This window comes from Eleginops maclovinus, chromosome 13, assembly GCF_036324505.1.
Source record: "Eleginops maclovinus isolate JMC-PN-2008 ecotype Puerto Natales chromosome 13, JC_Emac_rtc_rv5, whole genome shotgun sequence".
Classification (NCBI taxonomy): Eukaryota; Metazoa; Chordata; class Actinopteri; order Perciformes; family Eleginopidae; genus Eleginops; species Eleginops maclovinus.
The window spans coordinates 15,686,088-15,713,483 of NC_086361.1; the positions used below are offsets into that span (position 1 = coordinate 15,686,088).

Genomic DNA, 27,396 nt, shown 5'->3' on the forward strand with positions numbered 1-27,396 from the left:
GATTTCATCACAGATTTCGAGTAAAACCCACCGAGTTTGTCGCAGAAACAAGCAATCAGTCATTTTGTGATGCGCCTGGAATCACTATTAAGCTGCTGAAGTGTGACTTTGATGATGCAAACATCAACATATGCTAAGCCTCACTGGGCTGATGGCTTGTAGTTTAGGGAAAATGGCCTAGGATCTTGATGAAATTCCATATGTCATTGCGATGTTGACACCTGGGACGAAATCGTTTCAATTTCAAGTTATGAGGAACGGATAAAAGATCATGTCGCTTTTCAGGGGATTTATCTGTGCAGGGAAAATATAGTTGAATTTAATTTTCCAAGCTGAAGCAATTTTTGAAGAGTAAACAGAAATCCAATCTCTTTTGGATGTAATGTTCACAGCAAAATGCCCCCCACTGACTTGAAAAAACTGGATCAGAAAAGTATGTTTTTTCTCATCACCCGTGTTGGATTGGCTGACCACCATCTCTCCATGTCAGTTCCCATGAGCACTGCTGTTCCAGCTCAAGGGCTCATGGTGAGCAGGGTGGGGAGGAGTGGGTGTCTAAAGATAGACAGACAGATAAAGAGACAGACAGAGAAAGGATAAGCCTTTCAATCTTTCTACAAGTGAGGCAGAGAGAACAAAGATCTGAACTTGTATAAAAACAGACTGATGGAGAGTTATCATTTCGGAGACAGGCAGGTAGAGTCATGGAGGAAGAACAAGCAGCAGAGAACAAAGCAAAGGCAGTGTGTGTGAGAGACAGAAAAAGGCAAAAGTAATTTGAAAAATGGGAAACAGAAAAGAGGACACAGATAAAATGAGAAAAAAAGGCAAAGGAAAAAAATCTATGCTAAAAAGAGACAGTCCCTGCTAGAAGTGAAAAAAACAAACAGATGAAAAGTTCCTGTGAGAGAGGGAGGGCGACAGGACAGCGGGGGAAACAGAGGACAGACAGTGATACGAGCTTCAAAAGCTGAGAACTGAATCTCCGGTTGACAGCAGATAGGGGTCAGTCATGATAAGTGTCCCCTCCCTATCCTCAGTGGGAGTATAGTCCAGTGTTGAGTTATCAGCTGACAGTCCCCTCGCTCAGGTCCTGCAGACACAAGGTGACCTTCTGTGAATCAGCCAGGAAGCTGCATACTACTGACAGTGACAGGTGTTCACTTTCAGCTCCCAGCTCCCAGCTCCCTTGCGGGATGTCATTATGTTTATTCACTCATTCTGAATTTGCACAAAACTTTAAAGGGTAAAGAGGTTCCATGCAGGGTGGATATGAATCAAGCATTCCTGCATATACTATAATCTGTGCTTTGTTTAAAAAAAAAAAGGGGGGCTTCGATGTACATTCAATGAAGGAAATGACACCAGATGGGACAGGAAGCGCATAATTGTTGACACCCTGTCAGATCCACTCAGAAATGATGAGAGGCCAATTATGAGGGTGTTTCTTAAAGGGCCAGAGCTTAAAAATGAGCCAAGAAGACAAAGCTGAAGTGATGAATGGCTGCATTTCCTGACAGCCTGGAATAATATGTTTTCGACAGAGACCGCTTTACCCCTGAAAGTGATTGTAATACATCAGCGAAATGTAAATGTAATGTGTTCAGGTTTCAGAAGATCCGGAGGGGGAAAATAAGGTTTCTCTTTTAATTAACTGACAAGACACAATTTTCCTTTCCATTTACAACACATTTTTAGTTTATCTTCAGCCACATGAAAATAGTTAGTTTGCAGTTCATCCAAACTTTAAAAAAACAAGTTTTCCTAATGAGTGGTGGATGGAGAGGTGCATTTTCTTATGCAATTGCTTATTTGGAAGCTGGACTCTGGTGCTGCTGCTGCTGCTGCTGCTGATGTACATTGCTGCCATGAAAGCCCAAGTGTAGGGACCAGGTCTAAAACAATTGTATTGTCACAGGAATTTTGATAAATGTGAAGGGTGGCTGAGAAACTACTCCAGCAGTGTTATCAGGAGCAAACAGAGAGGGACCAAGGGGCCCTTAAGCTTAGCAGGGGCCTCATTAGTGGGTCCCCATGCTGCATTGCTGTGATTCAAACCGCAGGATGGATATAGTGTCTGGTATGGTGTGTTTACCCACATGTGTGCCCTGTTTGTGCTAGTGCTCATAGATTGGTTGGAGGCAATTGTGTTTCTGTGTTTACCCGATGATTGAAAATCTCTACTTCCAATACACTTAACTGCTGATTGGTTTGACCTTGCCGACAGAATGCATTTGTTTTACCAACTACCTCTGAAAAACCACCTTCATCACATTGCATTTGAAAGCAACACCTGCTTATAATGTGAATTTATTTATTTTGAACTGAAATAAACTCTAATAGAAAACAGACTTATTGCCTTATTTAGGAGTTCCGTTGAAAGCTAAGTAATGCCATTTATATTTAAAGTCTAGACATGCACTTTTATCTTTGGCAGCTGTGTGATAACACCCTATGATGATATCTGTTTTGCTTGTAATTACAAATATTACACTGTTTCCATACAAATGAGTCTGATATTCAAACAGCTCTCTCTTCCAGTCTTCCCACCCTTCTGGTTTTTTGATACCCAAATGAAAAAGAGGGAGACAGAAAAAGATTCTTAATCACAAAACCCCCCTCTGTAAAAACGATCAGGAGCTGTCACACTCGTTTGTGAAGTAGCCAATTATACCAATTTGACAGCTATGGTAATTTTTGAACAGATCCCGTTTCAAAGGGGCAGACATGGCGCTTCGCATACTCAGAACTTTTGGCCTATCCTGGTGGAGCGTTTCAGTTTGCATGCCACCGTCCTCTCCTCCATTTTCCCTGAAACCCCTTTTCTGTCCACCTCTCTCTCCATCTCTATCTTTCTTTCTATCCGATCCTGTTCAATTGCGAATCAGAAGTGAAACAAACAAGTTGGATGCTCACTGGGCTGAATGTGATGTGTTGCCTCAACATCAGAGGGACAGGCCATGGGGATTCTGGTGATGGCTGAGAGATTGGAGAAAAGTGAGTAGGTGGATGTGTTTGTGTGTGTGTGTGTGTGTGTGTGTGTGTGTGTGTGTGTATGTGTGTGCGCGCGTGTGCGTGTGCGTGTGCGTGTGTGTGTTTAGACACTCCCATTGGGCCCCCTGGCTGGCGAGGACTGACTGCTGAGTGGGCTGACTGGCACATTGACAACACCCCTGCCCAACTTTCACCTGCTCGTCTCTCCTCTTCCTCCCTCGCTGTGTAATGCTGATGGTGTAATGATCATCCATCGAACACACTAGAACAAAAAGACAAGCACACACAGACATTGTTGGCAACCACTTAATAGGATAACACACAATGATTAGGCTCCCGTTATGTAATTAGCTTGCATGGAGACCGAAGCTCACCTTAACAACCACCACTCTTACTAGCTGAAATGATTAAGAAAATCAAACCTCACATGAACCAAAATGAAATAAATTCTTTAAAGTAGGTCTTTTTTTTCACTGCTTTCAGAAAAGTCCACCCTGATTTATCAAATTACAGTACATCCATTTTGCAGCAAAAGTTTTGGCGTTGAAAAGCACAGTCACAACAGTTTGAAAGCGAGCCAGCAGGCAGAGCAACCTGAGACATCAGTAGCTAAATGGATTCAGTCATCACTTATATTATTGTTTATACTTGTGCTTGTCTAAATGTGACACGTGCCTTCAGTGTATTACAAACACTCCTACAAAGGTAGAAACTAATGAGCCACAGAATATTTCCTAAAACTGCAATTTAAAGTCATGAGAGACAACTAATGGCACTCCAAAAACACAAAATCATGACAATAAAGAACAGAAGTTGGAACAGAAGAAATACAGCTTGTAAAATGTTGGCTGCTAACAGGCGTATCCCAGAATGATTCAACTCTGCAGCAGTGTTTGCATCAGTTAATGGTCATCTAGTTAGCTCACATTTAAAGTTTTATGTGTGTACATTATTCATCTACTTACTTTATTCACTGAGTTTTAGAACTATAAAGGAAACAGTAAGATGACTGAATAAGATTGCTATTCAAAGGCTCTAAATACATGTAGTTTTGTTAATCTTCCTTTTACAATGAGGCAGATCCTCCATAAGAAATGTCATTTTGGTGATTTCGATTCAGATATTTCTGTCTGTGATGATTAGTATGAGCACTTCTGACTGGTTATGCCACATATTTCTATCATATGGCATTCATTAGTTTCTGACTCTAGCAAAATAGGTAAATCAGTGTGGTGTATTAAATCTGGAGATATACCAGGGCAGATACTCCCTGAGGTCAGAGGAATAGAATTCCCCCATCTCAGAATCAGCCAAATTGATCCAGTTGTTTGGTTATGTTTGCTTATTTTGGCAGGCCACTGTCTAATACAATCTGATCATACCACAGCGTTACAGCTCTGATGTAGCAGATTAGATGAGTGTTTGAGTGTAAAAGTCTCAATATCTAATTTCCAATGATGTCGTTTACTGAACATTATCTTTGCCAATTGCTTGTTTAATCATTAATTCAACATTTGATAAAGAAATGACACATTTGTTTGAGCAATGTCTGGTCTTTATCCCAATTATGTAGATACAAAACATCACAAGCTCAGAATGATTGAAATCTCTCTCTTATATTCACACACAGCAGCAGTCTCTGGCACAGAATCAAAAGGGGCGTGCTGAACGCCTTATCTCTAACCAATCAACAAACTGTAAAGTCACAGCTCTCCTTACAAGGTGAAGCATAATCTGAGCAGGGCAATGTTCATTATCTATGTCATTTGTAATGCGTTTTTTCTTGTTGGTCCAGAGCATTTTCTTTCCTAGTTACGGTCTTTCCTTTCTCTCTCTCATGTACACCACTTCCATATCAGACTGCAGACTTGCCAAACTCTCTGAGGGATAGAATGTAAATTATTAACCAGTATTGTGTGCTTTAATGATGCATGGATATACACACACCCATCAGTTTAAACACAAATGGTTCAATAAGTGACATCTGACTATAATAATAGTTCATTCCTTCATATCCGGACCAAGGTCATAAAAGAAGCACCTTCACTATCAGACTCACTCATTTCCAACTTATTCAGTCCTTATGGCTGAAGGTCATTGTGTATCCCGCTCTATGGGGAGTTAATAAGCAAAGGGAGGGTGTGGGCCAGAATCCATCTCCATTAAATTAAAGGAGCCTAGTCCCACAATGTGACCTCTATTCGCTATGATTTATTGCACGAACACAGTAGATGAACATCAAGCACAAAGGACAACCAGTTAATGAAATCATTGGCCCAACAGTTAAGTCAGTTCACATGTGAATAGAGCTGTAATTGAATTGTAGAGAAGAAACACATTCCTTTGCATGGAGCTCAGTGCTTTCCATTTTAGAGGTTAGATGATTTGCTCAGATAGACCATCATATGGTCAAACAGACACCAGAATATCACAAAGGTCTTCATCAATCTTACATGTGTGTTTTCCAGCTCAAGATATGGACCCTTCATCAAAATAGATAAGAGGACCCTGAGTTATTGTCTACTAAAAAAGAAGGGTAGGGGTCGCCTAACTTTAGTATTTCATCTGTTATATAATACTGCAGGAGAATTGAAAAGGATGCTGTAGGTGGGGACTAGGGAGAGAAATCAGGCCTGTTTAGCAGGTCAGTTTCTTTCCAAATTGGCTGCAGATGTAGATAGATAGATAGAAACGTAGGATGAAACCCTCTTTATTGTCACATACATGCACACAGCAGAGCACACACAGTGAAATTGGTCCTCTGCATTTAACCCATCCTAGTGCTAGGATGCAGTGGGCAGCTATTGTGCAGCGCCCGGGAGCAATGGGGAGGGGGGATTGCTGGACTATAAAAATCAGCATCTAACATCCCTGTATATATGTCCATGATTTGCACTTTGTAGTCCATGGACACAGCTTGGCTTTTCCACAGAGAAGGTGAGCCTTGACAGTTATCTGCCCCAACTCAACACTCGGTTTGTAGCAAGGGAGAGTATTTGTCAAATTTTGACGTGCATATTTTGGCAGCATCTAACATGACTATATACATGTCCTGGGCTCGTCCGGGATTTAACCACCATGCTATTTGAGAGGACCACCCCTTGGCGTTCGTTCACTTCTGCAACCAGCTTCATCCAGATTGTTTTTTTTTCCCCATTAAAGAGGAAAGACATGACTCTTGTGCTGGGTAAGGTGTAATTAACAAAGGATGTATTCCATGCAGTCACTAGATGGCGATCTTTACTTGAACTGTTTTCTTCTGATCTTACTGCCTCTGGCATCGGGTCAACTATTGACTGATGTAGTTCTTCAAATCCATCAAATGAGCGAGATCTTAATCATAAGCTCTGCAGCTGCTGAGCTGAGTCCAACTACAGATTATCATAAAGGACATCAACAAGCTTAGTTGACCGCTGACCAACAAATCAAGAGCCTCTTTACCTATTTAGAAAGGGCTGCACACTGGAATTTCTTTGTAATTCAATAAATCCTTTAAAAAAAAGAGGACTTTTGCAATTCAAAATTATACTTTTTATGACAATGATCCATTTAGGTTGAACTGTTGCATTTTATATACTTTTGAGGTTAGTAAAAACATTTTTAATTGCACACATCTGCTGTTCTCTCACAATGGAGAGAGTAAAACATTACTTGATTCTATATTGATTTAACGGGTGTTTCCCCTTATCTAGTTATGACAAGCTTACAGGGTGTGTTGCAAATAATTAACAGCTTGAATGCAGGGAAAGGTTGAAACGCAAGACCTGTACAAGAGCCCCCCTTGTTACTGTGAAAGCCCCAGATCCCTATCATGGAAACGAGGACCTTTTCAAGTCCGAATGGGGGCACATCAGACTCACAGAGGGAAGTGTCAATTGGTTTCAACTGGGGAGAAGAAAAGGAGGAGGAAAGGCGAAGGAGAGAGGAGGAGGAATAAAAGACGTTGGCAAATTACCAAGAGGCGCAGGTGTCGGCCTAACAACAGGCTGCACCATGATCTGCACACTCTAGGCAAGTGTGGTTTGGCCTGAGCAGGACCTACACTATGGGAAAACAAACCAAGCTTAAAATGGCAAACACACAGAGGGAAGGTCTGTTTGTGTGCGTGTGTATGTGTGTGTGTGTGGCACATTGTCCATTCATGCACTGGACGAATAGATCCTTTCACCATTTTCGTGAACATCAAGACAGGATTTAAGACACTTTGTGCCTTTCAATTTTGTTAAATACATCCCAAACTCTAGTAAAGCTACGTGATAAAAGGAGCTACACTCCCTTATAATAGATTTTGAAAGTGACAAAATCTGAAACCCATACACCGTATCCAAGTCCGGAGTCTTAACAGAGAAAACAAATATCTCTTGTTTAATTTAACTGACGTATCCCATAAATCAATATTAGAACTTAATTCCTCAGGTAAAGCTTTTGATCCCGGTGAAAGTGATGTATATTCTGTAACATTTAGGATTGTGCATGACATATCAAGGTGATGCCTATTTTCTGATTTGTTGCAATTTAAGCACAGAAATAAGTTCACACATTATTAAAAGAGCATTTAATTTGGCTGTTTATTGCACACATATTATGTTCTTTTGTGTTAAATATAAAACCCAACCTTTTTTTTTATCTTTACATACAGGCTAAAGGTCATTCAGTTCATGAATATGTGACACAATATGTTTATGAAACTTTATCATTTATTTTATTTGAAATAATTATATATATGTTCAGACACCCCTAGAGGGTGAAGATGACCTAACTGACACCTAGGTGAGCTTTTCACAGGGAACACTTGGACACACACACGTGTTTGCTTTCAAGTGATCTTTTTTGAAGTGGTTACACCTAAATATAGTTGTCCTTAAATACTCTGAATTGTTGCAGCTTTTCTACACTTAAAACTTTTTTTTAACTCGCATATATACACGTTTTAAGGTTACACTGTTAACCTACTCACATGTATATTTCACCCTTTGGCACAGAGTAGATACTGATTATAAAGTTCTATACAGAGCAATTTTATATATCCCCAGAGGCAAATTGCGGCACACACGACAGCTAACAGCGATTAGCATTGAATGCTGCGTCAAGCTAACTGGAGTTGATTCCACCAACACCGGAAGTAAGGAGAAACAAAGTCTTTATTTTTTCGAGTGTGTGTGTGTGTGTGTCAAAGTTAGTATGAGGAATAAGTAAGAAAAGGCATTTCATTCTTAAAGTTGTATTATTGCGTATTTAAACAAATATGTTTGGACAGAGATTGCATAAAAGACCTTAAACACTCAAAAATACTAGATGGTACCTATGGTATACTAGCTATTTGCTTTCCAACGTCAATATGTTTTTGTTTCTGTAGTATATGTCCACATATTTCTGCTGCCTACTGTATTCAAATGTATACAGTATTTTCTTTATATTGTGTATTATTTAGATAGTATTCGGTGATATATGTCTTTTCTACTGTGAATTTGTTTATATTTGCTGTAAATGTTCAGTTTTATTTGTATTTGTGTAATTTGTCTGAACTTGTATATTTTAATGTCTTCCGCCGGTTCCTAAAGGACCGACAACAAAACATATTTGGACGGTGCCTCTGCTCCTAATGATTTCCTATGATCGATTCCTTTGCTCTTGCACTTTGTTGTTATTTCATTCACTTGTGGCCCTATTATTGTAATGTATTTGTGTCTTGTATGTTGATGACGTGTGCTGCTGCCTTCGTGGCCAGGTCACCCTTGAAAATGAGATCACGATCTCAATGGGTCTTTTACCTGGTTAAATAAAGGTTAAATAAATTATATTTGTATCTTATTCTATCTTTTGAATATTTTGAACTCCTGTGTCGCAATGAAATCATATGTTGAGACATAAGACATTTCTACACCCTTTTTAAATTGATAATAATTAGTACATGCGGTGGTTATTTTGTAATTATGTTATTTTGAAAAGTCTTACCGGAACCAGTATTGTAAGCATGGCTGCTTTGACTCAGGTCAGGAGCCCAACGTGGAGGAGAGGATGTGGGTATGCTGACATCTGCAAGCCAGAGGTTTGACTGTAGACAACCGCAGTCAGGCTGACAAACAACGGCCTTAGCAACTACGAAGAAACTCCGAGACATGTAACTTGTTTTGAAGGTAAACTCTAACAAATTAACTTCGTTTCTCTCTTAATATAAGTGCGCTTTTGCAACTGTCGTGTACATTATGTTCAAAGTGTTGTCGATAACTTCCTTGCTTGTTTATTGACCGGTCAAGTCAGTCATTAGTCGGTGCTGTGTTTGACAACGGCGTAAACGGCTGACGTAAAGCTCCAACATGACAATTTGAAGCTTCTTATAACTGTTTTTCGTTGATGCCAGTTCAAAAGGTGAGATTTATTTTTCTTTTGAGTCACGACTGCGCTAATCTGCACATACAATGTGACGTTTATTAAGAGCGTTCGTTCTTTCTGCAGACTATACATCAGATTGCAATCCTAGCATTGGTTTAATGTGACAGGCGAAGAGAGCTGTTGCTAAAGTGTGTTTTGACTGCAGCTAAACTCGTGACAGGGAATGGCTACATGTCTCTTTAATCTCTTCTTTACATCCTAAAACCTGTGACGCCTCTTTCTCCAAAAAGATAAAAATTAGATCACTAGATGGGCCATAGAGATCCAATAGGCGGACATTTCATTAAATATGGGGTACTTTCAGTTTTACTGTTTTGAATGCAGCATCTTATTTTCCGATCTGTTTAAGTCGAGCAAGATAAGCAAATGTGTCTGTTTGGATTTATTTGGATGTGTGTCAGATACATGACTGAAACATCTCTATCCAGCTTTTAGCCTGTTATCCTGCATCACAGCCTGGCTCCTTTAACACATTTTCTGTCACTATTGTATACACAGAGTGTAAGCAGCTAAGAGATGTTTGTATTGTTGAGAGGAGTTGGGGATCCTGTTTTATGGGTCTTTTAGAAACTGTTAATGTTTGAGTGACCTGTTCCACTGGTGCTGCTTAGATATCTTCCTCTCTTGACTGGCTGATGAGGAAATGAGCCATGTATTGTACAGTATGCTGCTCATTCCACATTAACCATGGAGAGCACTGGAGTCTCTTTCATGTGCTGCATAGTTCACCTGACATCTGAGAATCCAGTGACTCACACATCAAGCCTGGTGTATTACTAACTGTAACATAAATTGTTGATCAATCTTTTTCATTTATTTTCAAAGTCCTGTTTGCGTGACTCTTTGAACAAATTGCAGCTTGGGAAGCAAATGCAAATCATATCCTTAACCCAGTTTACATTTTTTATGGGGCAGGATTTAAGCTGCATTTGTAGGCCTCTGTCCCTTACGGCTCGTTACAAATGGCTGCCCAGTAAGGCTATCAGATTCAGAGAGAGTGGAAGGTGTGATGGACAGCCAATAAAAGGGTTTTTTGTCTGACGGCGTCTCCATTTTGTAACCTCAGGACTCCCGAGTGCGTTGGCCGAGGCCCAGATTGGAGTGAAAGGGCTGTGCTGCTGCCTTGAAGGACTCTCAGTGGAAATTGAGTTTCCTCTGACTCTGTCTGTACCATATAGGCCTACTGTACTTTCTCTCACACAGAACTTTGCACACAGACATTTATTTGACAGTGTTTCCTCTATTAAGTCACACTGTACCTAGGATTAACCATTGTTTTGGCAGAATTGGGAAATCATTGTGCACTCATGTGAGGAAGGGAGCACACTGTTGTTGTTTGTGTGTAAGTGTGTGTGTGCGCTTCAGTGTTGCTGCTAAGCCTTTCTGGCACTGGCTGGTGCTACTGTAAATGGCACCCTGCTCTAATATTAATGCAACATAATTATGTGATTACATTCAGGTCAGTGTCAACATAGCTAAGTGGTCTGTTTTTCCCGCAGCCCTCTTATACCTAGGAGTGCTAACCAGATCTGTCAGACACAAATGTATACACTGCCTAATTTGTGTACCTACATTTACCAAACTTAATCCTATTTCAAAATTGGCACAAATGGTCCATCTGTGTTTAAATATTTCACCCAGGTATTTTTGGAAAATGAAATCCTAAAATGAGGAACCGTTTAAATCACATGATTCTTAATTTAAATTCTAGGTTCATTTGTATTTAAAGATATTGTGCAAGAGTTGTGAATGCCATATAATAGGTTGTGTGTTCTAGGAACATTGTATCATGACTCTAAATAAAAAAGCGTTTCATCATTGCACATTTTCCCAGAAAATATTTGAGCTGTTTCCGTTTTGTTGGTTATGGTGCAGATGCAGAAGTCAGCATAGGCTCACTGGAAAATTCACATGATCTGAAAGCTTTGAAAATCAAAACAGGGGAGCAAGAAAATGTTTACACTTATTGCCAGAATTGCAAATGCAGACCACCAGCAAACGCAGACCCCACTGTTGTAATTGCATTTGAATAAAAGTTCATTTTATTTACTCTACTGCTAGTATATATCACCTCGCTTGGAGTATCATAAATTATACAAATGGAATAAATCATTAACCCTGTATCATGTTACGTAGCAGATTCTTGTCATTGCACAGCCATAAGTATAACCCTCCATATTGAAGATCACTGTATCCAATGGGACTCAAACGGCACCGCTGTATAATGAGAGTGCATGCATTACAGACTTAATTTAGTCAGCACATTACTGTACTGTAAACTCTAATTTAGCCTCTTCCATCTTTGCAATTTGTATTTGATGAGCATCTTAACGCAGCCCTGAGCATGCGATTATATTTATGATGTTGCTGTTGATTACCCCTGGTCTGCTCTATTGGAGCTCGGTCCTTGGGGCATTCACAAATTTAGAAACAAGCTCTAACTTACATGGGTGTAACTTTGCTTGATCGTGAATGTGTTGTAATTCGGCGAGCTGTGATTAAAGAGTTCAATCATGTAAATCTCCTCCTGTCAGTGGTAGTTTCTTGGTGCAACGGTTTGATGTTTCTCACAGAACACTTTCCTGTCCGTTCTGTTTCTTACATGTTAAAAACCCGAATAATCTTTATTTCTTTTCACTCTTTCTGTTCCCCAGAGGCTTGTGTCCAGTAGGGCACCCTGAAGCTCTGCCAGTCACGCTGCCTTCCCCGGGCTTCTCGTCATGAGGGGGCGTTGCTCTCGAAAACTTGGTGTGCTGGCCAAGGCAGGTTTGCTGCTCTGGGTGCTGTGGCTGGGCTACATTCTGTTAGCGCGCTCCTCTTTCCCCTCTTCTACCTCTGAAGAGGAAGAAGAAGAAGAAAAAGGTGGCAATGTTCGGGCGAAACAGCGGTCCTTGGATGAGGATGGTCAGCTGGCTAGGCCCCTGTACACTAAACCAGCACCGGACAGCAATGCACTGGGGGAGTGGGGGCGGGCCACACACCTCAACCTCAGCCCTGAGGAGAAGAAACTTGAGCAGGACAGTGTGGAGCGATATGCTATCAATATCTACGTCAGTGATAAGATTTCCCTCCATCGGCACATCCAGGACCACAGGATGAATGAGTGAGTATGGCAAGAAGGCCTCTAAGCCAGAAAGTGAGCCTAAGTTGACTAATTGCTCTCAAGAAAATCTCATCTTTTATTGCTTGTTATTTTCTTTGACGTCCTGGCCAAAACATATGTGTATCCCTGTCCTTGAAAGCTGCATGCAGCTGATAGCTATGCTGCAATTGTTTCAGGGATAAATTACTTAATAGAGATTAAGTTGAGCAGTTTACTGGGATCAGTTTTCCCCTGACAGTCAAACACAAGAATGAAAGCTCTCTGGATGCATTGCAGGGCTTATTGAAGCTGGTGTAAGCAGCAACTCCCTGGCTGAATTGATTTATTCCATCCAGAGTTGTTGTCCGCAGCTATTCTCATCCTCTGTGATGACACACACAGTATGATGAATGAATTGTATTAATAGTTTCTCTTTCTACGTTTCCTTTATCCCTCCTCCCTACTGGCTCCCATCTTCATAAACCTAGTTATGGTATCAGTTGGTGTTTTGGTAAACCCCATTTTTATAAAAGCCTTTTATTTATTTTGTTTTCAACATAGATTCTCCTTAGCCGTCCTATTCTTATGTCTTATATTTTTGGTACGAAATACCTCATGCTGAATCCTCTAAATTCAAACTACAGGCACAGCACATTTTAATCTTGCCCTGGTGACACTGGAATAAACCATTTTACCAGCAACATGCCTGCATATCCAATAGTAGAGTAATACGATTCAGAGGAAACTGGCAGGAAGGTTTGAAAGTCCAGTCCTGTGCTTAAATGCAAGGATAACGTTCAAACAACAGATATCTCTCTGAGTCCTCCTGCAAAACCACATTCTGTTTCAGCCTTTTGTGGAGAACAGATTCCCAGCACTGCACAAACTGTCACCTTTATGAGCGGCGCTGACAGAGTGACATTTTTGACAAGTGCACAACTGAATCTACACTGAGGAAGGAGAAGCAGATGAATTGGTGCGCTGTTTTAGTTACCTGTAACTGATATGCTTCACTGCCTGTGCATACCTTGACGGAGTTACGTGACTCCAAGTAATGCTCTACGCTATTTTTGCATGAACGCATTTTACTTGTAGACTTATGGACTGGTTCTGTGACATGTTATATAAAGAGTGGGATGTACCTCCTTCACATGCATCAGTGAATGGATTGTGAATCCGTCACTTTGGACAACTGTTTCTCTCCACCATGAAACCGATGAGCACGATGATGCTAAAGAAAGGGATACAGCTTTTTTGATTGGTTGTGAACTTGGACTAGAGTATAACACATTTGTTCTAACCCCGGTTAACTTCCAACTTTTGTAACAGCTGTGGGTTTAGCCTCTGGATACAAACTGATATGTAGTCATTCAACCTGTGCCAGTACTTAAACTGTTATACTCTACTGATTCATAACCATAGAGTTCTCTACCAACACAACTTTTTGTATTCCTTCAAGTTAAGAGTTTATAGTTTTCAGTACTTTTGGGTTTCCCCTGTCCCCTCTCTCTGTTCTGCTTTCCTCGTTTCTGTTTATTCAAGTTTCTGTGGTCTCTCTCAGAGCACTGCTGTGGTATGTTGCTCACTGGTGCGATACCCTCCCCACCCCCATCCATATTTGTGCGGCTCTTTATTGTTTTAATGACTGCCATCTGGATTAAGACCAGATACCTCCCCCTGCTACAGTAACGGCTGAAGCTGCTCTGGTCATATGAGAAAATCATGTCTTGCTTGTATGACTTCCTTAAGCATGCTGTCCGATTGTTATAAATATGTTCTGTAAATGCGCACTGTGTTTGTCTCCCCACCCCACCCATACACACACGAACATACATCAGATGCCGAAGTAAGAGGTTTGACTACCGGCGTTTACCCACCACCTCTGTGGTCATCGCCTTCTACAACGAGGCCTGGTCCACCCTGCTGAGGACTATTCACAGCGTCCTGGAGACGACGCCTGCCATCCTGTTGAAAGAGATCATCCTCATTGATGACTACAGTGACAGAGGTCTGACACTCTACACTGAGAGTACCAGTGTTTTGTAATTTGTCAAAATAAAACTGACAGAAAAAAAAGCTTTTCAAGCCCAGAAACAAAGAGTACTGACAGCCTTGGCCTAGTTTAGTAAAGCTAACAAAATAAGCCTTTGCTTTGATTTCTTCACATTCACAGTGTGGATAGAAACAGGGTAAGCAGGACTGTTTTAAATATTGAAAAGATGCATATCAATGGAGCAATGAATACTAATAGATCTTGCCTCTGGATGTATTCTAAAAACAATTAGAGAAACAGCCTCTGAAACTAGTCTGGACCCATTCTTTTAATGATGAAATAAGGTGTAGCGTTATTTTAAGGCAGCTTGAAGTGGTTTTGCTTTGTTGTTGAAAAAATGCAAGATTAATAAATGCAGGTTTTCTTTTTATAAAACTGCTGCAAGGATTACTAGAAAAGCATGGCTAAGTAATTACAAATGGTTAACCTCATTCAAGTTGGTCTCCCTGCTTCCCTGCTCCAGCATTTGCTGTCTCATTCGTGGTGTGTGTGTGTGTGTGTCTGTATATGTAAAGAATGCTCTTTTGTCCAGTCCATTAAGCGTGTCTATTGGGGAATGAATTGTAAATGTGACAGCTCGAAGGTTGACTGACTAGTTTTTCTGAACTTTTGACCGTATGTCATGGTGTCCACCAGCTGCGAATGATACTTTATCTCAGAAACTGGATATAGAAGTAGCTTGATTTCTGTCTGTCCTAATGGTATTAGTATTCGGTCCCAGCTAGTCTAGTCTGTGTGTATCCGAGACATTACACCATAATAATTACTTCAGCGTGCACTGAGCTGCAATGACATCATTTCCTCCGATCTGACCACCCTGACCAAATGGAACGCTCGACATGCCAGTCCCAGACCCGAAGGCTTACTGCAGACAGACAGGGGGACAGACAGACAGCAAGACAAGAAGACAGACAGACAGGCAGACAGGGATCGAGAGACACACAGACAGTATAAGTAATGGCCTCATCAGCAAATGCTTTCTTGTAGCCTATGTGATTTATTTGGTGTGGTTTACCTTTAACCACAAACATACTTCCAGTCACTTCTGGACAGTAGCTCTGAAACTTTTTCAAGTTGTTATTAAGTACAATTTTGAGTTATTTTTCTTAAGTATCGCCATTTTCTACTTTCTAATACTCCAATTCCGAGCCAAATATTGTACCTTTTTACTCAATAATGTTTATCTGACGACTTTAGTTCCTTTTGAAGATTCAGATTAAGACAAATAATACAAAATATAATTAACAAATAATTATCACCTCTTATTGTGGGCTTTCTTTCTTGTTCCATGGGTGACATTCATATAGAACATACAGCTTGACTATAAGCTCCTGCCTTAATATCTGCAACATTCAAGTGATAAGCAGGTTAATGCACCTACAATCATTTTTTTTGATAATAATACTTTTATACCTTTACCTAATTGAGATTTTGAAAGCAGGACATTTCCTTCTAACAGTGTTTATACACAGTGCTGATACTTCTTTTGCTTAAATGTGCCATAGAATGGAAAACTGTGTTTACCTTGGCATAGTTGAATAAGGAGAGTTCGGTACATTGAACTGACATACCGTGAACCTCAAACACCATTGTTTCCTCCTTCTCGTGCAAATCATGAATACGCATATCACAGCGGTAAAACGGGCGAATTACAACAATCCCTGTGTGTGACGTCACACACGGTAGTCCAGCCCCAACATATGCATACACCAGCTACTGGAAACACTAATGCTAACACTTACCACTCCGTAACGTTGCTCTCCAATCTCCGACCAACTGGCTGTTCTTCAAATTCATCGGTTTCCTCCTCCGATAAAGGCTCAAACATGTGGTTGGATGTCAATAGCCTCCATGGTTCATCTCTCATAGTTTCGCGAACTTCACTTACTTCTGTGGACTCTAAGGCAGCCATGTATTGCTTCTTGTAAACCAGCCAATCAGAGCAGACTTCGTCGTTAATTATTTAAATGAGCCCCAAATAAGGCAATTCAGCTTGTTTCATTCTAGGACCAAATCATAGATGGGCCTGTAAAACTGCATCTGGACATTTTTTGGATCAACCAAAGTCATATACCTTCTTTGTAGACATCAGAGAACAGTTTAAAATACCAGATAGATGCATTCTATGGCACCTTTAAGGAAACAATCTGAGTACTTTGTCCACTTTCCCCTCTAGTTACTAAAAATCACATGAGGACAGGAAAATAACGTTTAAATGTTAAAAATATTAGTTTTTTCTGGAAAAATAGGGTACCTGAAATCCCAACTGGCTCAACACATCAGTGAAGTGAATCGCGTGCGGCTCATTCGCACCAAGAAGAGGGAGGGTCTGGTCCGGGCTCGTCTCATTGGTGCCACTTACGCTACGGGTGACGTGCTGACATTTCTCGATTGCCACTGTGAGTGTGTGCCTGGCTGGATTGAGCCTCTGCTGGAAAGGTGGGTTCATCAGATTAGACAAGTTAAAGCTTTGTGTGAAAATCCTTTGTGTTTTTTTGGCACTAACCTGAATAGAAATTAAAATGTGAATACTAAACCAATGATTTCTCTCTCTCCCTGCTCCCATGTTATTTGCAATGCTTTGTGTATAGGATTGCTGAGAATGCCAGTACCATCGTGTGCCCTGTGATCGACACCATTGACTGGAACACGTTTGAGTTTTACATGCAAACAGACGAGCCAATGATCGGAGGCTTCGACTGGAGACTCACATTTCAGTGGCACTCAGTCCCTGAAGTGGAACGCAAGAGGCGCAAGTCTCGCATTGACCCCATCAGGTGACCATATGATACTTCACAACAACTTCAGGCATGGGAAATTACTTTATCTGATTGGCACGTACCAGTGTACCTCTTAAAATATGTAATACACCTCTGCTCATTTGTACGTGTTATATAACTTACTTTCTATATTTCCACTCCTATTACACCCAGAGAATGATGACTGTCTCTTGAAACACTGAATTCAATAAACCCCCTAACTAGAGGTATCTATTCAAATGTGTTGATTGTAACATACTGGAAACATGTGGTGCATCCCAATCCCTAATTTGTTTTGAATACTCATACAATCCATAACTCAAGATAAGATAAGTTGGGCCTTTATTGATCCCTGTAGGGCAATTCAGGCTAAGGAACACAGATAGTACACATGGGAGAACACAGGGATGATAAGAATAAACATGTAGTGACAATATGTATTGAAATAACTCTGATCAGGTAAATGTACATTTATACAGATGTGTGAACAAGCTTAAATATATGCTCAACTTTCTGTCAACATTTAGTTCACTGCGCCTCGAGATAAAGCTGCTTCTTTCAGAGAGCAACTTCACACAATGTCTTGTTTTGAGGGAAGGCGTCACTGAAGGGATCTGTGTGTGTTGAAGGGATAGCCTGTGGCACTTCATGGGGTCTGTTGTGCCTGGATCACACCCGGCTGTAATGCATGATTTTGAAAGTTTGCATTGTATTGTACAGGGTGTTAGCACGATGATTACTAGCTTACTTTTCACAGGCCTCGTTTCATAAGGCACTTATTATCTTCTAATTGTAGTCTTGAGTATTAGACAGTTGAGAAACTACATTTGCATTGGATTAAAGAAGGATCCTCTGTGTCAGGGGATGGGAACGTACAGTATAATTGAAAATAACTATTATAACATTGCCCTTATATTCACTGTTTTCTCCCAGGTCTCCGACAATGGCAGGTGGATTATTTGCTGTGAGCAAAGCCTACTTTGAGCACCTGGGAACGTATGACATGGGCATGGACGTGTGGGGAGGAGAAAACCTGGAGCTTTCCTTCAGGGTGAGTTCAGATCCACTGTTTTACCATTACAAAGCCACTCAGCAATGTGAGACCAGAGTACGGCCTTTAAAAATGTTGAGAAAGGGTGACTCATCTCATTTGCATTGTTACAAAAACCTCTTACTCACTGACAGTACGTCCATTGACTAAGATTTTTTTATGAATAGCAGACATCCATGAGGTTGATTGACGTTTAATTTCACAAAGAGAATCCTTTTTCATAGTGTATACCGCAGATCCTTTGATTCATCCATCTCAGAGCTGTCAGCCAGTGGGTATTTGGTGTGACTGGGACACATGTCAGTGTCAGATCTCAGTCAGCCATGGCACCTGAAACTGCTCCCTGATATTGGCTGTTGTTGTGACGTTGGTGTCGCTTTTCACTTGTTTGCGTCAATCAAATTGGCCCAGATTTTAGGATATGTGTGAGCTTGTAGCAGGAGCATGCAAAGGTAGGTACGTAGATTGCTGGTGCATGAATTATAGTGTGTATGTGGTTTCAGTGTGAAGACGAATGGGTTGTTCCCCTGAGTGATGCATGTGGATATAAAAATGCCTCTCACTGAGACTTTTTGCCATACATAATTTATGTTTAGTGAATTGCTTTTCAACAAGAGTGCTACAAAAATATGGTGCAAGGTAAAATGCCCAGTGAATAAAGACAGTAGGGACTCGGCTGCTTGGCTATGGATATATGATCATAATTTGACTTTGTGTGAAAGGAACATAGCTCAGCCAAGTTACAATAAATCCCAACCTTTCAATCTTTTGTTTTTCTATGTTGGAATATGAAGCAATTATACAATGCAAATGTATCCTATAAATCCAAGCTGCTTTAAAATGCATGATTCAAGAAGCAAAGGGTTGAATTTATGTTGTCAGGTTGAAGTTAAAGAGCTTGTGTTTATCATTCAGAAAGAATTTGTACTGTAGCATTGCATCGGTAATCAAGCAGGCCTGTTGCAAATGTTATTTCCAAGTTTTTTCTCCCTGCTCGTATTTAAATGGTCCAACTCATGACCGGGAAAGAGTTAAAGTCTTTGGGCTGACTGCGTGAGATCCCTCAATAACCTCAGGACACAAGAATTTGATCACAAACCACAACAGAAGTTCTTGATGTTCACTCCATGCAGGTTTATTTTTCCACACACAAATGCAGTCAACAAACCGAGATGTCCTGGGCCTTACTAATACATATCCTGACAGCTAAATGATATGAACCTAGAGGACAGTTTGCATCTCTTGAAAACAGTTATATTTCATGGTAAAGTCTAGTTTTGCATTTCGTAAAACAACAGTTTTATAATAATAATTATGGGTCACAGATCCCTATTTAGTTTTCATGTCATCCTTACCCAGTCAACCCATTGTCTTGGCCATACCACACATTTGAATCCTTAAAACAAGTTTACTTTAACCGTTAAACATCCCATTAATCAGAAAGGTTGGCAAACATTATTCGTTAGTCCCTGCTCCCCTGATGGGAGGAACCTCTGCATGGCTGAGTCAACAGGACACACATTGATCTCCTGCTCGACACCTGTCCTCTCAAATCTCAGAGAAGAGCCTATCAGGTCTGGCCTTTGAGCCTCTATTGTGAGCTCAGTCGCTACATCTTGATACGTTGGTTTTTATTCACATCCGTGTTCTCAGACACATATATGGGTGGCACTCCCTTTAAGCTTCTCTTGGCCAAATACATGTTACGTATTAAAATAGTTACAACATAAAGTTATACACATCATTCTCTATCTGTAGATGTAGACCCACAACAGGAATATATGTATTTAAATACTTGTGCATTGTTATAGATCTCCCTCTATATTGATCACATATGAGTTATCCCTTTTTCCTTTAACCATTTTGGAGTGGTTACTTTACCTACTTCAAATTCCCTATACTGCTATCATAAAAAAGCTACTTGCAAACAACCTGGTAAGTATTATCAGGTAGGTCAAACTTGAAAGACGACGTAATAAACTCGTAAGTACCAAGGTTCAATGGTTATTGAGTCACATATCCTTTTATCTGATGGAGTACAATACTTCCTGGTTAATGATCACCATATCCGTGGAAGGGCTGATTTTTATTATACTATGTGACAATCTACATTATTTTTAGTTTTGAGGAAAGGTTTCCCTTGTGTTTGACCCCTTTAGGTGTGGATGTGTGGCGGCAGCCTTGAGATTCACCCCTGCTCTCATGTGGGCCATGTGTTCCCCAAGAAGGCCCCTTATGCACGGCCCAACTTCCTCCAGAATACCGTACGAGCTGCAGAGGTTTGGATGGACTCTTATAAACAACACTTCTACAACAGGAATCCCCCTGCCAAAAAGGTAGGACAGTTACAAATTACCCAACACATGTTTTTAAACAGCGTGTCTATCTGGGCCTGTTGTGTGAGAAGAAGCTGACCTTAGAATACTCGCTGAATCATCATCAGACACAATACATTTTCTCGGTGCAAAGCTCTCTTGTTTTTCATTCAACTGTGACCAAATCGGAGCTGTGCAGGGATGCCATGTTACACCTAGCAGCATCATGTTAATATTGCTAGGTTTAACTATGAAAATATTAATCTGTCTGGATCTCAACATAATGAACCCTGTCTGTGTGACTGGGTCAGGCGTGTGTGTGAGATGGCATGTGGTACGTCTGCAGTGTTCCTCTCAGGTTCTGAGTATTGGGCCCCATGAAAAATTCATGTATCTCAGTTTCCCCTATCTGAAAAAAGTACATTATTAATGTTGGGGATCTTTGATCAAACAATACATTACCTGGTGAGGGGGAGATTGTACAGAGCTCTGCCAGAGCATATCAACAGCTTCAAGTACAGGACATTTATTAGGCTGCTTTCAATATATGTTAACATACAAAAATAAATAAGAAAATAATATTGTTTTGGGAATAAAACCAACATTCTTATTAACAAGTGATTGTGCTTAAGTTGTGCCTTAGATGTAGGGCAGGGCGGTATAACAGAAAACTCACTTGCAGTATTTTTCCTAATTATAACAGTATTTATTTTTCAATGATTGGAAATCTATTTACATTTATACGCTTTGGCCCCATAATAAAATACCCAATCAGTGGGTCATGAGTCTTATGTGGTAAAGGAATCAGAATGCATGACCCTAACCCTAACCGTCTCTAGTTTAATAAATAAATAAACATAAAGTATATTTAGTGACCTACAGCATTACATTTCGTGAAACTTTTTTTTTTAAGATGTTCAAACAGATCGAAACACAGCATTCATTTGAATGAATATTTAAAACCCTGGATTTGAGATTAATTGTAGAATGATTTAAATATAATTTTAATAAAAATTAAAATCATCAGTAATTATTTTATGTGTTGCATTTGGAGAATGGCAATCCTCCATTATGTGCGTGAGGTGTGTGAATGCTGTGGATTTTGAACGTTATAAAGTAAACAACCTCAGCAAACACAGCTATCAGATGAATTTGATGACATAATGACTTACTATTTGTTTAACAGGTCTGATCAATAATGTAAATGTTTACCTTTGTGGCATGGCCATGAGCAACAAAGAATGTGGTGTATTTAATAAAATTAAAAAAAATCCTTGAAATACTTTGGGATGCCAGTGTGAGAGGACTTTTTTGTTGTGTGCTCCCTTCCCAGGAAACCTATGGGGATATCTCGGAGCGGCTGCTTCTGAGGGAGAGGCTGAAATGCCAAAGTTTTGACTGGTATTTGAAGAATATCTACCCTGAACTACACGTACCTGAGGACAGAGGGGGCTGGCATGGGGCTGTGAGTGTCTGCCTTCTTATCTGTATTCCTTTATTTGTCCTGTAGCAATCCAAGTGCTGCATCAGTGTTCGTTGACAATCACCACAGATCTTGTGCTGACTTGCCCCAGCCTAGTAACTGAAGTCAAAGAGAAATGGCATTGCAGTTAGGTCTTGTTTTCCTAATTCCAGTTATTTTATGTCTAAAACTGGGTTTTATGCTGGGGCAAGGATATGTTAAAATCCTGTCGAATGTAAGAAAGCTGGACTTAGACAAACAAAGGCTTTGAAATCCATTTGGACTGGGATCAAGACCATAAAGGCACCTGGTGGAGTATAAAATGCTTTGCATGTTATTCTTAGTTGGCTTAATGTTAGGTTTTAAAATGATCACATTTCATTTATGAGGTCCATAGTCAGTAGACACGCACCTGATTTGGAGAAACAGACAGGAACATCGTCACTGGCTAAGCTATGTACTGATGTGGAAAGGGGCAGCAGCACATGCATTTCTGCTGCTTCAATCTGTTAGTTATCTATTGTGTGTCGTTTGTGTTTGAAAGGGTTAGTTTGGAAGTCACACGTTACCACAAACTAACTGATTGATGCAAGGGTAGACCAGCAACCTCTGAGCAAGGTAAAATAGCTACTTTTTAGCAAAGGAGTCTGGGGGCTTTAAAAAAAACATAGATTGATAAGATCAACCTTTATTAATCCCCATGGAGAAATTCAGGAGTATAAAGCAGCGATGGTGAGAGTGAAAAACAGGACGGTACAGATTCACACAAGGGTAATAAAATAAAAAATAAAATGATATAAGTAACTGTTTAAACAAGATATCACAACAAGGTAAAACTATTACAGTTCCCTGTTGGAAAGGGCGAGGAAAATATTCTAAACACAGTGTACAGAAAAACCAAAATTGATTTTATTTAGAAGGCTTAGAAACAGTTTTGCTGCTGTCCATGTCCTCAGCAAACTGAGGGTGTAACAGCCGTTATCTACTGTAGGTAATACACTGAATATATCAAAACCACTTCAGAAATCCCAACTATCCCTTTAACGTCCAAAAACCCATCACCTTCTGCAGCTGTGAACTCTTGTGCTATATGGTCATGAGGACATTGCCCAAGCATCGGGAAGTTAGCCAATAAATGCTTATAGTACCAATACATTATGGCACTTTCAAATAAATAGCATTTTGATAGAAAAGTATGAGTAAGGATAAGGGCTTGAGTTGATAGCTTATAGGAAGGTATTTATGTTGAAAATAAGCTAAGTCTGTTTTAATCAGACTCCTAGCCGCAGTGGTGCTATACTGAATGTGAACAATATAGTTTGACATGCCTGTAAATATAAAACCAATAATAGAAACTCCTCTCAGGAATCAATGAAGCACTTCATTTAGTATTTTATTGACTGTTATTGTTTTCTTCCCGCCAGGTGCGTAGCTTAGGGATTCACTCAGAGTGTCTGGACTACAACTCCCCAGAGCACAGTCCCACAGGGGCCCACCTTTCTCTGTTCGGCTGCCACGGCCAGGGAGGCAACCAGGTTTGATAAACATCTCACACTTTCTTTATTCTGTCTTTCTTCCTCACTCAAGTGCACATTTTCTGTCTTGTGACAATCTCCCAACCTCTCTTGGCCCAGTGGGAGATGTATCTGGAAATGTCAACCCTTTCTGCTAACCCCTTAACAAGCTGCCACAGTTGATTCACAACAGAAAACTGCTCTCTGCTGGGATGTCAAGAGAGACTTAAATTTAGTAAAGGTAAAACTTGTAATCAAAAAGATTATGCAATTAAATCACAGGTACTTTTAAACTGAATGCCTGCCAACTCCAGTGATGGATGGTTTAGCAACCAGAAGATTGTCTGTCTGTGAAGATGTATATTTAATGTTGGAGTCAGACAACAGGCAGTGCCTCTTTTATGTGAATCTCCAACCTGCTCGATATCTCTGATTACCACTGATGCACCGCATCAGGTGTCTCAGACACAAAAAGCACCATGTGTGACTGAAAATCAATGTTTGTATGGCTCCCCGCTGAAACCAAAACCTTGAAAGGCCCTTCACCCCCCTCCCTTCTACTCCTCCATCCCTGGCACACATAAGTACCACGTTTAAAAGATACATGAGCCTCGCCCGTTGAATGAACGGCACAGCCTGGGTAAATAATTTTAAAGCCAGCCACAGGAGCCTTGAGTGTTTTATTAGAAACTACCATTATGGACCCCAGTGCTCCTGAAAGATGTATGAGATGATAAGAGAAGGATGGGTAAGGATGAAGATTGATTACCTGAGCCTCCGTTCAATGGGTAGCCCAGGCACTGTTGCAGCTTTTGTCCCTATTGGCTAGGATGTTGAGCTGACACCAGAGAGGGACGAGTTGGGTTTGTGTTCACGTCTGGTTGATTGAGAGGGCCACGGCCCTGTCTGTACTGATGAAACCCCTCGACACACAGGCAGACATGCCATGCTGGCTTAGCCAGCATAGATCTCACAGCAGTGTAAGAGAAAAACATCCCGTAATCCTAGTAGGAAAAAACATGGCCAACTGCACTATTGTGTTGTGTTGAAAGGCTTTCTCATTAAAGAGGAGAGATTAAGGTAGAAAGAGAGATGTACCAGAACAATTGGACTGGAGGCGGAACAGTGTTCGCTCCCAGTCACAACTGTCCTTACAGTTAGGTTTCTAACCAAAGTCCTTTCCATGGAAAAACAAAGCATATTCAATTTGTATATACAAACAAAGAAAAACAAAGCACCTGTTCTCTTTTTTCTGCTCCAGTACTTTGAATACACAATTCAGAAGGAGATCCGTTTCAACTCAGTGACAGAGCTGTGTGCTGAAGTACCTGAGGGACAGACCTACATCGGTATGAGGACATGCCTTAATGATGGGCAGCTCAATCCTCCCAGTGTCGCCTGGGACTTCAGAGAAGTAGGTGTTCAAACACTTCCACTCACAAATACACCCCCATTATTCCACAAGACTTCCTAAACTAAAAACTCTTATCTAAACGTTCTTCCTAAAACCTTTCAGGACGGGACCATCTACCACCATCACTCTGACATGTGTTTGACAGCCTACCGCACATCAGAGGGCCGCACAGACACCCAGATGAAGCGATGCACCCCCGGAGACAAAAACCAGCAGTGGAAGTTTGAGTCGTAGGACGGATAGAGAGCTGCATTAAACCTCAAGTGACCTTCTTTCACCATAGTGCAATTACTACAGTGGACGTCTTCTCTGTGTCTGCTCTCCATTTGAGTGGCAACAGGGAGCAAATGAAAGGTGGTGAAACAGACGCTTAAAGACAGTGAATCACCAAATTCAGAGCTTTTATACACATGTGAAACACTAAGTGCAGGTGGCGGCAGAGTGAATGAGAGATGCAAGGCAATGTTTATTTGGACTTTTTTAGAAGACCAGCAGAACTTGAGACTTTTACATTTGTGTTGCTTTCATCTAAGTGCCTCTGCAACCAAAGTGAAGTCCAGTGCACATCTGTAATTGTCATTTGTACTTTTAATCTAATGCAACAACTTGAAATTAGCGAAACTGATTTGACTGTCGAGAAAGTGAAGAAGTGCCTCCTAAAGAAATTGAAGCATTTCCTGGAAAATGTCATTCAAAACCATGCTGCACTACAAAATGTTACCTTGATGTGCAATTAATTTTAAGTATTTTTATTTAATCCTGTCTGTTGATTTTATCAAAAAATAACCAATTTTAAAGACGGCTGCTCAAAGAAGACGGGCCAGGAATGTGAGGTCAACAGCATTTTGACCCGAACCAGCTACTTCCTAACATGCTGCATCATGTGAGGACAACAGAGAGAGAGAGAGCGCTGCGGTCATACTAGACTGCTTCTCAATATTATCTCGTGTCTGTGAAACCAGTTTCCTGCTAGGATGCTGCCTGAACATGACTGGGAGCATTCGTGAAGCATTTGTACTAAGTGCAATTGACCCCAGAGGGCTTAGTGAGTTGACAGGTATGTTGTAATCTATTCTTACCTGTGGTGTAAAATTAGGAATACCCGTAGGTTGTAATCTTTTGAGAACTTGTTTGTGCCGCAATGAAATGTGCCAGTGGATTTGAAATGAATTAGATATGTGTTTTCTAATGCTCAAAACTAAACACTGGCGCGATGCACTTGATTTTATGTAGCAAGAAAAATGGCTTAAAGGGAGCGCCTGTTTAATTTAATCCATCAGTTTGTCAGTGCAAGACTGTTTTGTTTAGACTTGTGTGTGTAAACCGTACTTGAAGCAGCATCATTGAAAAGTCCTGTTTTTATTTTTTCACTGAAGACCTGTTGGTGTTTCCACTGGGATTCAGAAACCAAGAGATGCAGTGTAACGGTTGTGGAATAGCAGCTGTATTTCCCGAAGACTGCTTATCACTGAGCAATGTTTGGTGTCCTTTGAATTCATGAATATGAGATATTCCTATGAGTCAATGGATACAGCAGGTAAACATGTACAGTGAGATGACTCCTGTTTTTATGAAAATGTGTAAATAATATTTGGTTTAAGGGACCAGAGTGGGACAGTGCTGTCGTGAAGCACCTTTTAAAACTACTGAAAATGCAAAAGGGATGGTGATGGTGATTACTTGATATGAAGAAGAGGGAGATGATTGAAATGGGATGGATGTCAATAATGGTTCAAACTGTTGGGATGATTGAAGGAATAAAAAACTAACCACGGATGCACAGTGTCATTGTGTCAGTGTTGCTTTCTTCGCAATCAGTCGTATCAGGATCACTACCTGTGGATCTTTTTTGTGACATATTAAACGACAATAGGAAACAGATATAAAAACAACTGCCACAGCATCCTTCTCCCCACACCATTCAGGCATGGATTGCATTATTCTCAGTCTTGTGACACCACCTCCTGGCAGGAAAGGAAATTACAATGACTACAAATGGCAGATCATAGTTCCTTTACTGACGGGGTCAGGCTGAGAGGAATTTAACTGACTGATTGTGGAAACCACTGAGACCTTAAGATTAAATGAATGATTTAACTGACCTGTATATTTGAATAAGAAATGAGGTAAAAATGTACCTCAAATGACACATTGTGTGTTTACTTTATCACTGATAAACACATTTTGCAGAAAATATTCATCCTCTTCTGTTAGAGCTGAGAATTTTGAGCAATGGTCTTTTAAAAACCGAATTGATTTAGGTGGGATTGAAGGAGAAAGCAGGAAGAAATTTTGAATTTATTTAGAGGATCACAGTGAGACCTCAATAAAGAAGTAGGTGAGACTTGAGTAGTGAGCC

The 27,396-nt window shown here is 40.4% G+C and overlaps 1 protein-coding gene across 1 annotated transcript; it reads left to right on the plus strand.

The window, feature by feature from the left end:
• Window positions 1-8,975: 8,975 nt before the first annotated feature.
• On the plus strand, window positions 8,976-26,822 carry poc1bl (POC1 centriolar protein homolog B (Chlamydomonas), like). The gene is made up of 11 exons (XM_063899454.1): window positions 8,976-9,131; window positions 12,042-12,490; window positions 14,308-14,477; window positions 16,772-16,961; window positions 17,114-17,299; window positions 18,215-18,332; window positions 20,492-20,668; window positions 21,981-22,112; window positions 23,534-23,644; window positions 24,885-25,037; window positions 25,140-26,822. The coding sequence occupies exons 2-11, from the start codon at window positions 12,108-12,110 to the stop codon at window positions 25,269-25,271; spliced, it is 1,752 nt and encodes a 583-aa protein (XP_063755524.1). The 5' UTR covers window positions 8,976-9,131; window positions 12,042-12,107; the 3' UTR covers window positions 25,272-26,822.
• The last annotated feature ends 574 nt before the right edge of the window (window positions 26,823-27,396 follow it).

Bases quoted from the DNA above. Each gene is read 5' to 3' on its own strand.
- poc1bl (XM_063899454.1), top strand. From the start codon at position 12,108: ATGAGGGGGCGTTGCTCTCGAAAACTTGGTGTGCTGGCCAAGGCAGGT. The intron at 20,669-21,980 runs GTAGGACAGTTA...CTCCCTTCCCAG, and splicing joins GGAATCCCCCTGCCAAAAAG to GAAACCTATGGGGATATCTC. The intron at 23,645-24,884 runs GTTTGATAAACA...TTTCTGCTCCAG, and splicing joins ACGGCCAGGGAGGCAACCAG to TACTTTGAATACACAATTCA.